We start from the raw sequence: 12,584 nt of genomic DNA, 5'->3' as shown, positions 1-12,584 counted from the left end.
AACAAGTATAGTAGAATTTTCTTAACCAGAGTATGATATAAATATGATTATTATATAATCCATCAGGTCCAATCAAGATATAATCAGAAATGATAAGAAATGTACATTTTAGTACATTTCGTACATGATAGTACATTATTACCTTTATAATCATAGAAACGGTATGACTTTGTGTTGAAGTATGTATGTATCTCTTTACCGCTGTAATCTGTCGCCACGTTTGTGATCTTTTAAACAGTGTATTGTTAAAATGTAAATATTAAAATAATAGACTAGCTGAGCTTGCACCACGATTAAAGAGAAGGTACAGGGCTATTGAAACAATTGTGGCGAGAGGCCAGGGGAATGTTTAAAATAAAAAATGAAAAAAAAACTCAACCTTATGAGCTCACTGTTCTAGCATTGTATAAAAGCATGGGCCATGACTATACAAATCAAATGATCTAGACATCTCGGCTTTGTTCTTTGTTTCAATAAAGTTTGATTTTTGGCATCCAAGACCCCTTGACTTTGGATTAGTTTTTTCTTCTTTATTCTGGCTTAAGAGAGTTTTCCACGACAAAAGCTATAAAACAAGCTATAAATTCATAAAACAGGCAAAAAAAATGCAGACACTGTTTACTTTTGATTTCAGAGAAATAGCCCTCCCTTTGTGCATAAACACACAGCAGCAAAATTGAAAGAAGAACAAGCACTCAGGAGGAAAAGGAGCTGAGCTGCACAAAACAGCAGACAGAGAAAGACACACTGGCCGCAAATTTCACCTTCACACAACGTAAGTGCTCTTCATTTAGAAAGATCATGTGTAATGTGCACACAAACACACTTACAGTGAAAAAAACTGGTACAACATGTGTCTTGGAAATTTCAGATGCTCAGGAGAGTGATGAAGGGAATTACACCATAACCCTGAGTAACAGTTCAGGCTCTGTCTCATGCTCTGCCCTTGTCAGAGTAGGCAAGTAACATAAATTATTACTTGAACTAATATCAATTAACTAGAAAAATGTCAATAATTACTATTCCTAATCATACAAATAAGCACTAACTATGTAAATGGTGTTCTTATTCTTAGATTTCAAAAATATATTACAAAATATATAGCATAAATCTAATCACATTAGATCTTCTATTTGTATTACAATATTTAACACTGCAAATGTGCTCCTTCTGAAAAAATAGGACTATACTATTTAGTATAATAGTATACATGCAACTGTAATATTGTATTAATAGCATGTCATTTATTCATTACAGAAATTAAGGAATGGAGGAAAGTGCGATGGAGGTAAGTTCACAAACATTCTTATGTATGCTGTAAGGTCATCATTATCTTTTAATCTTGATTGATATCTTATAAGATAGCACGTGCACTGAGTTGATTGTTGTTACTGTAATAGTTATAACTGATATAAACTAACATATAAGCTGATGGAATCGTACATTTTCTTTTCTCAGACAAGACGAAATGTTAAATACTCTCAAAGCATTTAACATTTGTAATGAAGTCCCAGAGCTCCGCTTCCTTCTGTATGGACCAGTTGGAGCAGGAAAGTCCAGCACAATAAACACCATCAGAAGCATCTTTGAAGGACGTCAGTTTGTGAACTGCCTGGCTGCTGCAATATCTACTACGAGTCACACTCTATGCGTGAGTCCGTATTATGCAGTCCTAAGTGTGTTACCTCTTTGTGCCTTGTATGCATGACACAACTAACTACGTAAATATTGAAAAACACATCTTTTTCTGTACTACTTTCAGTATGAACGATTTAGATTTGCAAATGAAGCAGGATCATTTCCTTTTGCCTTCAATGATGTAATGGGTGCAGAAGCAGAAGGTGGGGTGCACACTCAAGATATCATCAGCGCTTTAAGAGGTCATATGAAAGAGGGTTACTTGGTAAGATAACACTTAAACTTTAGTGTGCAACAATGCACATTATTGTGGTTGGCTATCATCAATCCCTATATCACACCATATGTAAATCAGTACAAAACATGTAACTATTAAAGCCTACCAATGTAACCAGTGTATCTGGAATATCATCCAAACCAGTTATGTATCACCACACAAACACTTTATTGAACTGTTTTTCTCTTTTCTTCAGTTCAACTCTAAATATCCACTGTCTGAAAGCAACCATTATTACAATCAAAATCCCAGCCTGAGTGATCAGATGCACTGCCTGGTGTATGTCATACCAGCCGACAAGATTTCATTGATGGGAAATGATTTGATTAAAAAATTGAAGAGTGTCCAAGAAACAGCCAGTAGAATTGGTGAGTCAGCTCATCACCTCAATAATGTTAGCTTATCCTCGTAAGGCACAGTTGCATTTATTTTTAGCAGGTGATTTCAAGGTAACTTCAATCAAGTCAAGTGGCTTTTATTGTCATTTCAACCATATACAGCTAGTTAGTACACGTTGGAACGAAACATCGCTCCTCCAGGACCAAGGTGCTACATAAAACAAACACAAAACTACATATATTTACATAAAGTGCACAGTGCAAACATGTGCAAACAGCACAAGACAGCACAAGACAGTACAAAACTTCCAAAACAAGACAATGGGCACAGTAAGTTACAGTGCAGCGCCGACTAGTACACAGTGCTAGTGTAAAGAGAATCAGATGACAGTAGTGCAAAAGAGTAATAATTGTTGCTGTAAAAGAGTGTCCGAGAAAAAGCCAGTGGAATGGGTGAGTCAGATCATCACCTCAATAATATTAGTTTATGCTCATAAGGCATAGTTACATTTATTTTTAGCAGGTGCTCTCAAGGTATCTTGCTATTTTTGTGGCCAAAAATGAACATGCCTATGCAAGGATGGGTGTGGTAGCACAACAAAGTGTGAGGCGATCAAAATCCGCTGCTGCAATTGACCTTCTAGTGGAAACACAAGGCGTAAATTATATTTTTCTGATTTCAAATTAAGCCTTAAACATTCTTTCTTATTTCCTACAATCCAGATGTGTGGATAGACACAATTTATGTCATCCTACTTTAAAATGAATAAGCTACTTCAATCAACCACCAACAAAAAAGCTAGGAAATACAAAATGACTACATTTGAATTGTATTATTAACAGAATAAACTTGTCTGCTCTGATGCTGCAACATTGCTGCAACATGCTTAACCTCACTTAATGACAATGTTATCCTCTTTTTACAGTTACAAAAACTCCTCATCAGATTATTGCCTGTATTGATAGTCATGAGAATAGCAAGGAATTATACAATATACTACATGCACAGGGTCCAACACACACTGACTTCTGCTTTATTTTCATGCTTAGTTTTTGATCTGTAATCTAGAACCTTAACAGTGAAATTTTGTCTTGGAAGAGTGTTCAAATCCTAAGTAAACAAATGAAGAGGAAGTGATTTGCTCTGGTGGAATGTTGTTTTAAACAAGTTAGCTGTGTCTTAGTGCTAGGCCCTATATATTTTATGCATTGCGCTGCTGCCACATGATAACTGCATAAACGAGCAGGTATACAGGTGTTCCTATTAAAATGGACAGTGAGTGTAGGTCTCGAACTGACTATGCAGCAAGGGGAGGAGTAATGCAAAGAAGAATTCACACTGATTAGAAATCTATGTTAATTCCTTTTCAGTAACTGCTTTATCTTGGTCAGGATAACAGTGGGCTTAGAGCCTATCCTAGAACACTGGACATGTGTGGATGTGTGGCAGGAATACACCCTGGATGGGATGCCACTCCATTCTACATTGGACTGGTGTCCCATCCAGGGTGTATTCCTTCAACACACAATGTACTATGCACACACAATTATACACTCATTCACATCTAGGGGCAATTTAGCACAGCCAATCCACCTACTGGCATATTTGCTCAATCTGAGCAGTGACTGACAAGTTCACATGCAGCCTAATAATCTGTTAATAATCCAACTGATAGCTCAATCGGAATAGAAACTTTCATGTATACACTTCATTCAGAATACAGTAATGTGATTGGAGGACAATCTGAACAAAATTTCTATCTGATTGAACGAGGTAGGTAATCCTTTTAATAATCCCCTAAATAGAAGAATAACAGCCATGTAAACCTTTGTTTCTGATCATTTTCATTATTGGAATCGGTGTGTGTTTTCTGTATAAGAGGTTTTGAGTCAGGATGCACTCCTGGTGCAATAAAACAGTTCATATTTTAGTTATAGATTAAACCTTAAATCTAAATCTTAACTCAGACTGCAAATATCCACCACACTGCTAAGATTTACAATGAAATGACTGAGTAACTGAGTTTTTATCTGTGTGCTGCCTGCCTATGCTACAGGAATCCCTCAAGTCGTTTTCATGACAAGTGTAGACCAGGCATGTCCACTGACAGTGGAGAATTTGCAAAACATCTACAAAAGCAAAAAGATCAGAGATAAAGTGAGTAATATTGCTAGAGTGAGATTGTATGAGCATCACTGCAGAGATTTCCAACTACAATTTTGAAACTAACAAATTAATGACGTGTATATTTGTGTGTGTATCCAGATGCGTGAGTGCAGTAATGCACTGGGTGTGCCTATGAACTGTATCTTCCCTGTCTTGAACTATCACGAGGAGACCCATATGAATGAGGATATAAACTGCCTGATTCTGGATGCCTTAACACAGATTATACATTGGGCTAATGACTATGTGATCAAACGTTCCAACAACCAAATTTCACATCAACAGCCAATCTGCGAATAAAGAAATTTCATAGAAAATATGAAAAGCAGAATGATAAACAATTCTGACTATCTAATGGCTATCTGTCAATCAAATTCACCCAATCCTTAATCCAAATCAATCCGTTAATACAACACATTTTAAAACATGAAAATTATATTCATTTTATGATCCATATTTTTAAAAGGAGTTTAAGGATAGAAATATACAGATAATGCATGCTTTGTATATAGTTTTAAAATCCTAGCCTGAGCATTGAAAGTTATATTACATTTCATCTTACTTCTTTAGTGTATGAAAAGGTTTGAATTTTTACATGATTATTATGGAATTGACTGCACCAGTGGCACAGACTGAACAATTTAAAATTCTGGTTAACAGTGTAAATGTTGTCATGGAGACGCAAAAGAATAGTACACATTGCTATAATTAGTACATATTTTGGAGATTTTACATTTAGCTCATTTCAGCTGTAATATACAAGGTTTCATGATAGATATATTGGTGATTGATCTGATGTATTATTCTGTAATGTTTAAATAAAACTATAAAATGCCCCTGTATGTTTAATATCACTTATTCCTTCTATAAATAGATTTTAAAATTATTATATTTAAATTAAATAATAAAACTGAATAAGACATTACAAAATTAGTAGCTTAAACAATACAATGAATGAAGCAAATGCATTTCTTGCTCCAGGTGCTACAACAGAGGTACACTTAAAAAGAATGAAATGAAATAACATGCCTGTGATGGCCAGCAGAAAATGAAATGGTTGATTGATTTGATTGAGGGACTCTTCGATTGAGACAAATGCATGGATTGAAACTGAAATTATAAAATAAATCCTCTTCATATTCATCATCAAATTAAAAAAAAACCTGAGCCACAACCTGGTAAATATAGAGTTACATGTGAATTTAGAGTTACAAGTGTTTCATTAGGCATTATCAAAGGTTTCAGCAACCTCTAGTTCAAGTAACACACCTGAGTTTCTTCTGCTACCTCATTGACTTGTGAAAAGGTGAAGCAGAAAGACCAGATTTGATAGCATATGCTGTAGCCCTCAATAAGAAACAGCTGTTGAATATGAAAGAAATAAAAACAAAATCAACGAGGATATGATGTGCAGAACATTATTGTAGATGTTAACACTTAAGTACATAAAATCAGTGTATTTTAGTCCTCAAATAAAATGTTTAAGGACATGAAAATCGTTAAATCCACACCAAAGAAAAACAAACGAACAAACAACCCTACATGCCCACACAGAGTTTCCCACTACTCATTAAATGGGCTTTTTCTCATTACCACTAAGACCATTAAAAGAAACAGTTTCAGTTGAACAGAAGGAATAGTTTGCAACTATTAAAAGGACAATTAAATGCTGAAATAATAATGCTGTACATTACAAACCTAATACCCAATCAGACAACATCAAGCATACAAGCTGCTCATCAAGTGGATAAATCTGAAATTTTCAAGTTGTAGTGTGGATAAGTTTTCATGCTGTAGTGTGAATAAGGGAAAACATGGCTTCTGAAAATTCTGGCATATGATTATAAAAATGAAAGTAGAATGGCTACTTAAAGGGACAGCCACTGAGCAGCAGACAGAGACACAGTCTTCAAATTTCAGTCACCTGTTTTCACCTGTTCATCAAGAAAAATGCTAAAACTTCATTACTACTGAATGTTTTCTATTCTTTTTTTTTTTAGTGTAACACCAGAACCAGCTCTTCTTTGTCAATCTTCAGTCAGATTTTGTTAATGTGTAAGGATGGAGCGTCAATGTGGAAAAGTCTAAACCTTCTGCCAGAGGCAAACAGGTTTTAGGCTGAAATGTCCTGCCTTTTGTGAGATGTCTTCAGCAAGCAGTTCTATTTTGCAGTGCTTCCAAACATTCTTGATATTAAGAAAGTTGCATTTAACAGCTGATTTTGGGAAACACACACACACAAAACAAACGAAAAAAAAAATAGACCAAAGATTATAGCACAACTCTAACAAAATTTGTATTGTTCTTCAGAATTGTGCTTAAGGTTATTTTTAACTGCCTCAGTATACAGAGCTTTGCCTAAGTATTTAACCCCTTGAAATTTTTACACATTTTGTAGTGTTAGAACCTGGAACTGCAATGCAATTAGTTGTGATAATATGTCATGAATCTGCACTAATCTTCATGGTACAAACTCTCTGGAATGCCATAGTGCCTCATTAGCTGCCACAGGATGGATCAATCTAGACTGTTGAAGTCCTTTTGGAAGTTCACGAAGGTGATGTAGAGTGGGGACCTCTACTGTGATACCCAGTGTAGCTATGAGGTCTCTGCAAGCTCTGTCCTTCATAAATCCTGCTTGCTTATCTCTCAGCTGTTTGTCTAGTGCTTTCCTCAGTCTTTTATGGATGACTCTACACAGCACTGTCTGAGGAACTTGCCTTTCTTTGGTATCTTAATCTTTTCCCCTTTGGGATCAATAATGTCCATCCATCCATTTATTAATGAGATGGTCTTCCCACCATTCTTCTGGAACATGTCCCCATCCGCTAACCCCGCCTTCCCTAAATCTGTTTGAAAAAAACTGTATGGCCTAACTTATTTCCTTTCTGCTTGGTTTGTTGGTGTTGACTTATATATGTCACGGGTACGCCAGGCTCTCTCACCACCACCATTCAACGATCACAATCACCAGAGTTCTGATCACTGCCACCTGTCACTCATCAGCACACCTCATCAAGCACCATATAAAAGCACACACCTCAGTTCAGTCACTTGTCTGGCCTTGAACTAGGAAACGGACCCCTTACTGCTATCTCTTGATCTTCAGTGCCTGTGAATTATCACCAGCGAACTTACCTGTGATTTTCCCTTTTGCTCCTCCAAGTGTGTTGTTTACCCCAGTGATACTCACCTACTATCCACACTCCACCGTAAGACTGAGGTGTGTGCGTCACCAGTCTACTCTCAAGCCAGCATCCGTAAAATAAGGACTTTATTAGTATCATTTCCTCATCCATCGACTGCATAACCCGCATTTACCTACCTGCTTGTTTTTGCACCCACTGTTGTGATGTTTGGTAAAGGTTGTTTGGATTAACTTACCCTTTCGCTCAGTGTGTGTATCCTGACAGAAGGCCAGATTGCACTAAGATGAATCCAACAAACACCGGTCACAAAGCATCACCAGCCACCACCATCACTTCCCCAGAGTGCACTTTCTCACCGATCTTCGTTGCTAGTCCCATGGTCAACCCAGCGCCCTACGCTGGCTTGGCGGAGGACTGCAACAGCTTTCTTCTGCAATGTTCATTGGTGCTCGAAATGCAACCGCAGCGATTTCCCACAGAGCGTGCTAAAATCTCTTTTATTATTTCTCTGTTGACAGGGAGAGCCTTGCAGTGGGCTGAAACCATCTGGCATCAGTGTGGTCCTGTCGCTCAGTCGTTGAACAGTTTTGTGGCCCATTTCCGGGAGGTGTTCGGACGGCCGATGGGCGATTCCTCAATATGTGATCAGTTATATCATATTCATCAGGAAAGATTATGCCCTAAAGTTCCGAATCCTCGCTGCCTCCAGCCTGCTAGTGGCTGGAATGAACGCTCACTGAGCACGACTTATTGACAGGGTCTCAATCCTGCACTGTGGTTGCACCTGGCCATCTATGATGACAGCATAGGACTAGAGAAACTCATCCAGCAATCCATCCGAGTTTCCCAACGCATACAGAGACACCTTGCAGTCCCCCACATCATTCCATCACCAGCCATAGCTACTCGGCTCCTCAGAACCAGAGTCTGAACCCATGCAAGTGTATAGTACCCGTTTATCTCCCACTGAAAGACGTCGGTGGCTGACCCAGAATCTATGCTTATACTGTGGAGCTGGAGGGCATGTAATCTCCGCATGCCCTGTTCGTCTGCCTTGTCCCATGGTGAGTTCTGTTACCAGTTCTGCTATTAAACTCACTCAACTAACCACTAAAGTGACATTGATTGCCTCCGATCTTGTAATTTCAGTTACCACCCCCCTCGACTCTGGGTCAGCTGGCAACTTCATCCCCGGACAGTTCTGCAGGCAGCACAACCTTCAAAGAACCACAACTCAAACTCCGTACAAGGTCCAATCAGTAACAGGAAGAACACTGAGCAGAGGATATGTCTGTCATAAAGTGAAGCCCATTCTGCTGAGAGTTGGCTGCCTGCATGTAGAGTCTTTCTTTCCTCTGGTTCTGGAGGGTTCCACTGCTGGTGTCATTCTAGGGTGCCAATGACTCACACAACATCAGCCCGTGATATTGTGGAGTACAGGGGACGTTCTGCGATGGGGCGAGACCAGCTTCCCCGACTGTTTCCCAGAGTTACCACTACCGTCCTCCAGACCACCTCCTGTGATCCCTGTTCATTCTACTTCCATTGAGAGTCCCATCGCTCAACAGTCAGTGGACATACCTACCGGTTATGCCCCATTCGCAGGCGTCTTTTGCCCAAAACAAACCTTATAACTGCCTCCACACTGACCATGGGACTGTTCCATTGACCTGGTAGCGGGTGAGCCAGTGCCCCATGAAAAAGTTTACCCACTCTCCATCCCTGAACAGAAGGCCATGGAGGAGTACATAGAGGAGGCATTCAAGCAGGGTTACATCTGCCCTTCCACTTCTCCAGCAGCAATAAGCTTCTTTTTCGCTGCCAAGAAGAACAGAGGCTTGCGGCCCTGCATATTGATTACCGGGCACTACCCACTTCCCCTTGTCCCAGCAGCCTTAGAATAACTCCGTGGCGCTTCCATCTTCACCAAGCTGGACCTCCGCAGTGAGTACAACCTCATCCGGATACGTGAGAGGGACGGGTGGAAGACAGCATTTGTGACCCCTGCAGGACACTGTGAGTACCATGTTATTCCTTACAGCCTGGTCAAAGCCCCCTCCATATTCCAGGACTTCATGAATGAGGTACTCCGGGAGTTCCTGAACCAGTTTGTGGTGGTTTATATCGATGATATCTTGATATACCTCCGGAGTCTGACCGAACATCGCCATCACGTTTTGGAAGTCCTTCAACGCCTGCATGAGTACCACCTCTTCCTGAAACCTCTTCCTGCAGTTTCCATCAGTCCTCCATCCAATTCCTTGGTTACCAGATCAGTAAGGAAGGCATCCAGATGGACGAGGGGAAGGTCTCAGCAGTCCTGGCAAATCTCCATAACAATCAAAGAACTTTAAAGATTCCTCAGTTTTTCCAATTTATATCATTGTTCATTCATAACTACAGTTCCCACTGACTTCACTGTTGAAGGGCAGACCCAAGTCTCTGTCCTGGACACCAGAGGCTGAACTCACAATGCAACGACTAAAATCAGCTTCCACCACTGCACCACTCCTCCTCCATCCAAATCTTCAGAAGCCTTTTGTTTTCGAAGTGAATGCTTCCACATCCGGAGTAGGGGCAGTGTTTTACAGCAGCAGGAGAAGTCTAACAAACTCCGTCCATGTGCCTTCTTTTCAAGGCGACTCACCCCGGCGGAACAGAATTATGACATTGGCAACAGAGAGCTGCTCGCGAATGGAGGCACTGGCTGGAGGGGGCTCAACATCCATTCACCATCCTGACTGATCACAAGAATCTCCAGTACCTTCATGAAGCAAGGAGGCTTAACCCCAGGCAGGGCAGGTGGGCTTTATTCTTCACACGGTTCAAATTTACCATCTCGTATCAGCCTGGATCGAAGAACTTAAGAGCTTATGCCCTGTCTTGACTCCATACTCCAGATGAAGTGTTTGAACAACCTGAACCGGTGATTCCCTCCTCCATCATTGTGAGTCCTATACAGTGGAACCTGGACAAACAAATTGCTGTAGCGTCCGCCAATGACCCTACTCCTCCAGGATGCCTGCCCAGACGTGCCTACATTCCCAGAACCCAACGACTCACATTAATCCAGTCAGCACAGTCTTCTTTGGGCACTGGCCACCTAGGGACCACACAACTCCTCTCGCTGCTACAAGATCGCTTTTGGTGGCCTGGAATGACTAATGACATCAAGCAGTACATTCAATGTTGTCAGGAATGTGCTATTGCCAAGGTCCCTTGCAATCTACCTTCCAGAAAACTCCTCCCATTGCCCGTTCCACGTCGAACCTGATCACATCTAGGGGTGGATTTTATTTCAGACCTGCCAGCCTCAGATGGATATACCTGCATTCTAGGATGGCATTTTTCTCACTCCTAGGTGTGACCGTGAGCCTCACGTCCTGTTACCATCCCCAGTCTAATGGGCAGGCAGAGAGGAAGGTCCAGGAGATATGCTGCTTTCTAAGAACCTTCTGCCATGGTCACCAAGACTCCTGGAACCAGTTTTTCGCCTGGGCCGAGTATGCTCAGAACTCACTTCATCAGCCTGTTACCGGCCTAACTTCATTCCAGTGCATGCTCAGCTACCAACCTCCTCTCTTCCCATGGTCAGGCGAGCCGTCGGAAGTACCACCTGTGAATCACTGGTTCTGGGAGAGTGAGAGGGTTTGGGACGAAGCTCACCACCACCTGCTGAGAGCAGTGCGCCATTACAAGAGCTACGCTGATGCCCGTAGAAACGACACTCCCATCTGTCAGCCCAGGCAGAAAGTGTGGCTCTCAAAGTGGGACATCAGACTTTGCCTGCCCTAAGTCCAAAATACATTGGTCCCTACCAGGTCGCAAGACAAATCAATCCTGTCGCTTATGAGTTGAAACTCCCAGCTCACTACAGAATTCATCTTGCATTCCACGTATCCCTCCTCAAACCACAATATTCACCTGTTTCTGTTTCCTCCACAGAGCCTGGCCCCAGTGACGACCCCCTGTACTGATAATCAAGGATGAAGAGCCTATCTATGTGGTGTAGGAGATGTTGGACTCTCGATGCCGTGGAGGCCGCCTTGAGTACCTCGTTGACTGGGAGGGGTACGGTCCAGAGGAGAGATGCTGGGTTCCACGTGATGACATCCTGGATCCCACTCTTCACACTGAGTTCCAACAACATCATCCACAACGCCCTGCACCCAGGAGCAGAGGGTGGCCACCGCAGCGTCAGGGTCCTCGGCCCTCAGGAGTGGGCCGCGGAGGGGGTGGTACTGTCACGGGTTCGCCAGGCTCTCTCACCACCACCACCACTCAATGATCACAATCACCAGAGTTCTGATCACTGCCACCTGTCACTCATCAGCACACCTCATCAAGCACCATATAAAAGCACACACCTCAGTTCAGTCACTTGTCTGGCCTTGAACTAGGAAACAGACCCCTTACTGCTATCTCTTGATCTTCAGTGCCTGTAAATTATCTCCAGCGAACTTACCTTTCCCTTGTGTTCTTCCAAGTGTGTTGTTTACCCCAGCGATACTCACCCACTATCCACACTTCACCATAAGACTGAGGTGTGTGTGTCACCAGTCTACTCTCAAGCCAGCATCCGTAAGATAAGGACTTTATTAGTACCATTTCCTCATCCATCGATGGCATAACCCACATTTACCTACCTGCTTGTTTTTGAGCCTGCTGTTGTGGAAAATAAAGGTTGTTTGGATTAACTTACCCTTTTGCTCAGTGTGTGTATCCTGACAATATAGAATGTTCTGCTGATGGGATATCAACAGTTTCAGCTGGTGGCAGTCTGTTGAGCAGTTCTCTGAAATGTTTAGCCCTGATTTCTAGCTGTTCCTCCAGTTTATTGAGTGTCTGTCCATTCTTGTCTGTTACTAGTCTATCTGTTATCAAGCATTTCCCTGCAAGCTTTTTTGTGGTGTCATAAAGCTCCTTCATGTTCCTTTGTGCTTTTCTTTTGTCCAGCCTGGCACTTCTCCACACTTCCTTGTTTACCTGTGTGTACTGTTTCTGTCCCTCAGCTG

General features: G+C 41.5%; 1 protein-coding gene across 1 annotated transcript; it reads left to right on the top strand.

Annotated features, from left to right (window-relative positions):
• Positions 1-801: 801 nt before the first annotated feature.
• LOC117597339 (interferon-induced protein 44-like) lies at positions 802-7,033 on the top strand. The gene is made up of 7 exons (XM_053234515.1): positions 802-958; positions 1,258-1,288; positions 1,459-1,651; positions 1,763-1,903; positions 2,112-2,283; positions 4,311-4,411; positions 4,520-7,033. The coding sequence occupies exons 1-7, from the start codon at positions 802-804 to the stop codon at positions 4,718-4,720; spliced, it is 996 nt and encodes a 331-aa protein (XP_053090490.1). The 3' UTR covers positions 4,721-7,033.
• The last annotated feature ends 5,551 nt before the right edge of the window (positions 7,034-12,584 follow it).

The sequence above is a fragment of the Pangasianodon hypophthalmus genome, chromosome 5 (genome assembly GCF_027358585.1).
Source record: "Pangasianodon hypophthalmus isolate fPanHyp1 chromosome 5, fPanHyp1.pri, whole genome shotgun sequence".
Taxonomy (NCBI): Eukaryota; Metazoa; Chordata; class Actinopteri; order Siluriformes; family Pangasiidae; genus Pangasianodon; species Pangasianodon hypophthalmus.
The sequence above is the reverse complement of the archived record's forward strand: the minus strand, read 5'-3'. Positions and strand labels throughout refer to the sequence as shown.

Bases quoted from the DNA above. Each gene is read 5' to 3' on its own strand.
- LOC117597339 (XM_053234515.1), top strand. From the start codon at position 802: ATGTGTAATGTGCACACAAACACACTTACAGTGAAAAAAACTGGTACA. The intron at 1,289-1,458 runs GTAAGTTCACAA...TTCTTTTCTCAG, and splicing joins TGGAGGAAAGTGCGATGGAG to ACAAGACGAAATGTTAAATA. The intron at 2,284-4,310 runs GTGAGTCAGCTC...CCTATGCTACAG, and splicing joins AGAAACAGCCAGTAGAATTG to GAATCCCTCAAGTCGTTTTC.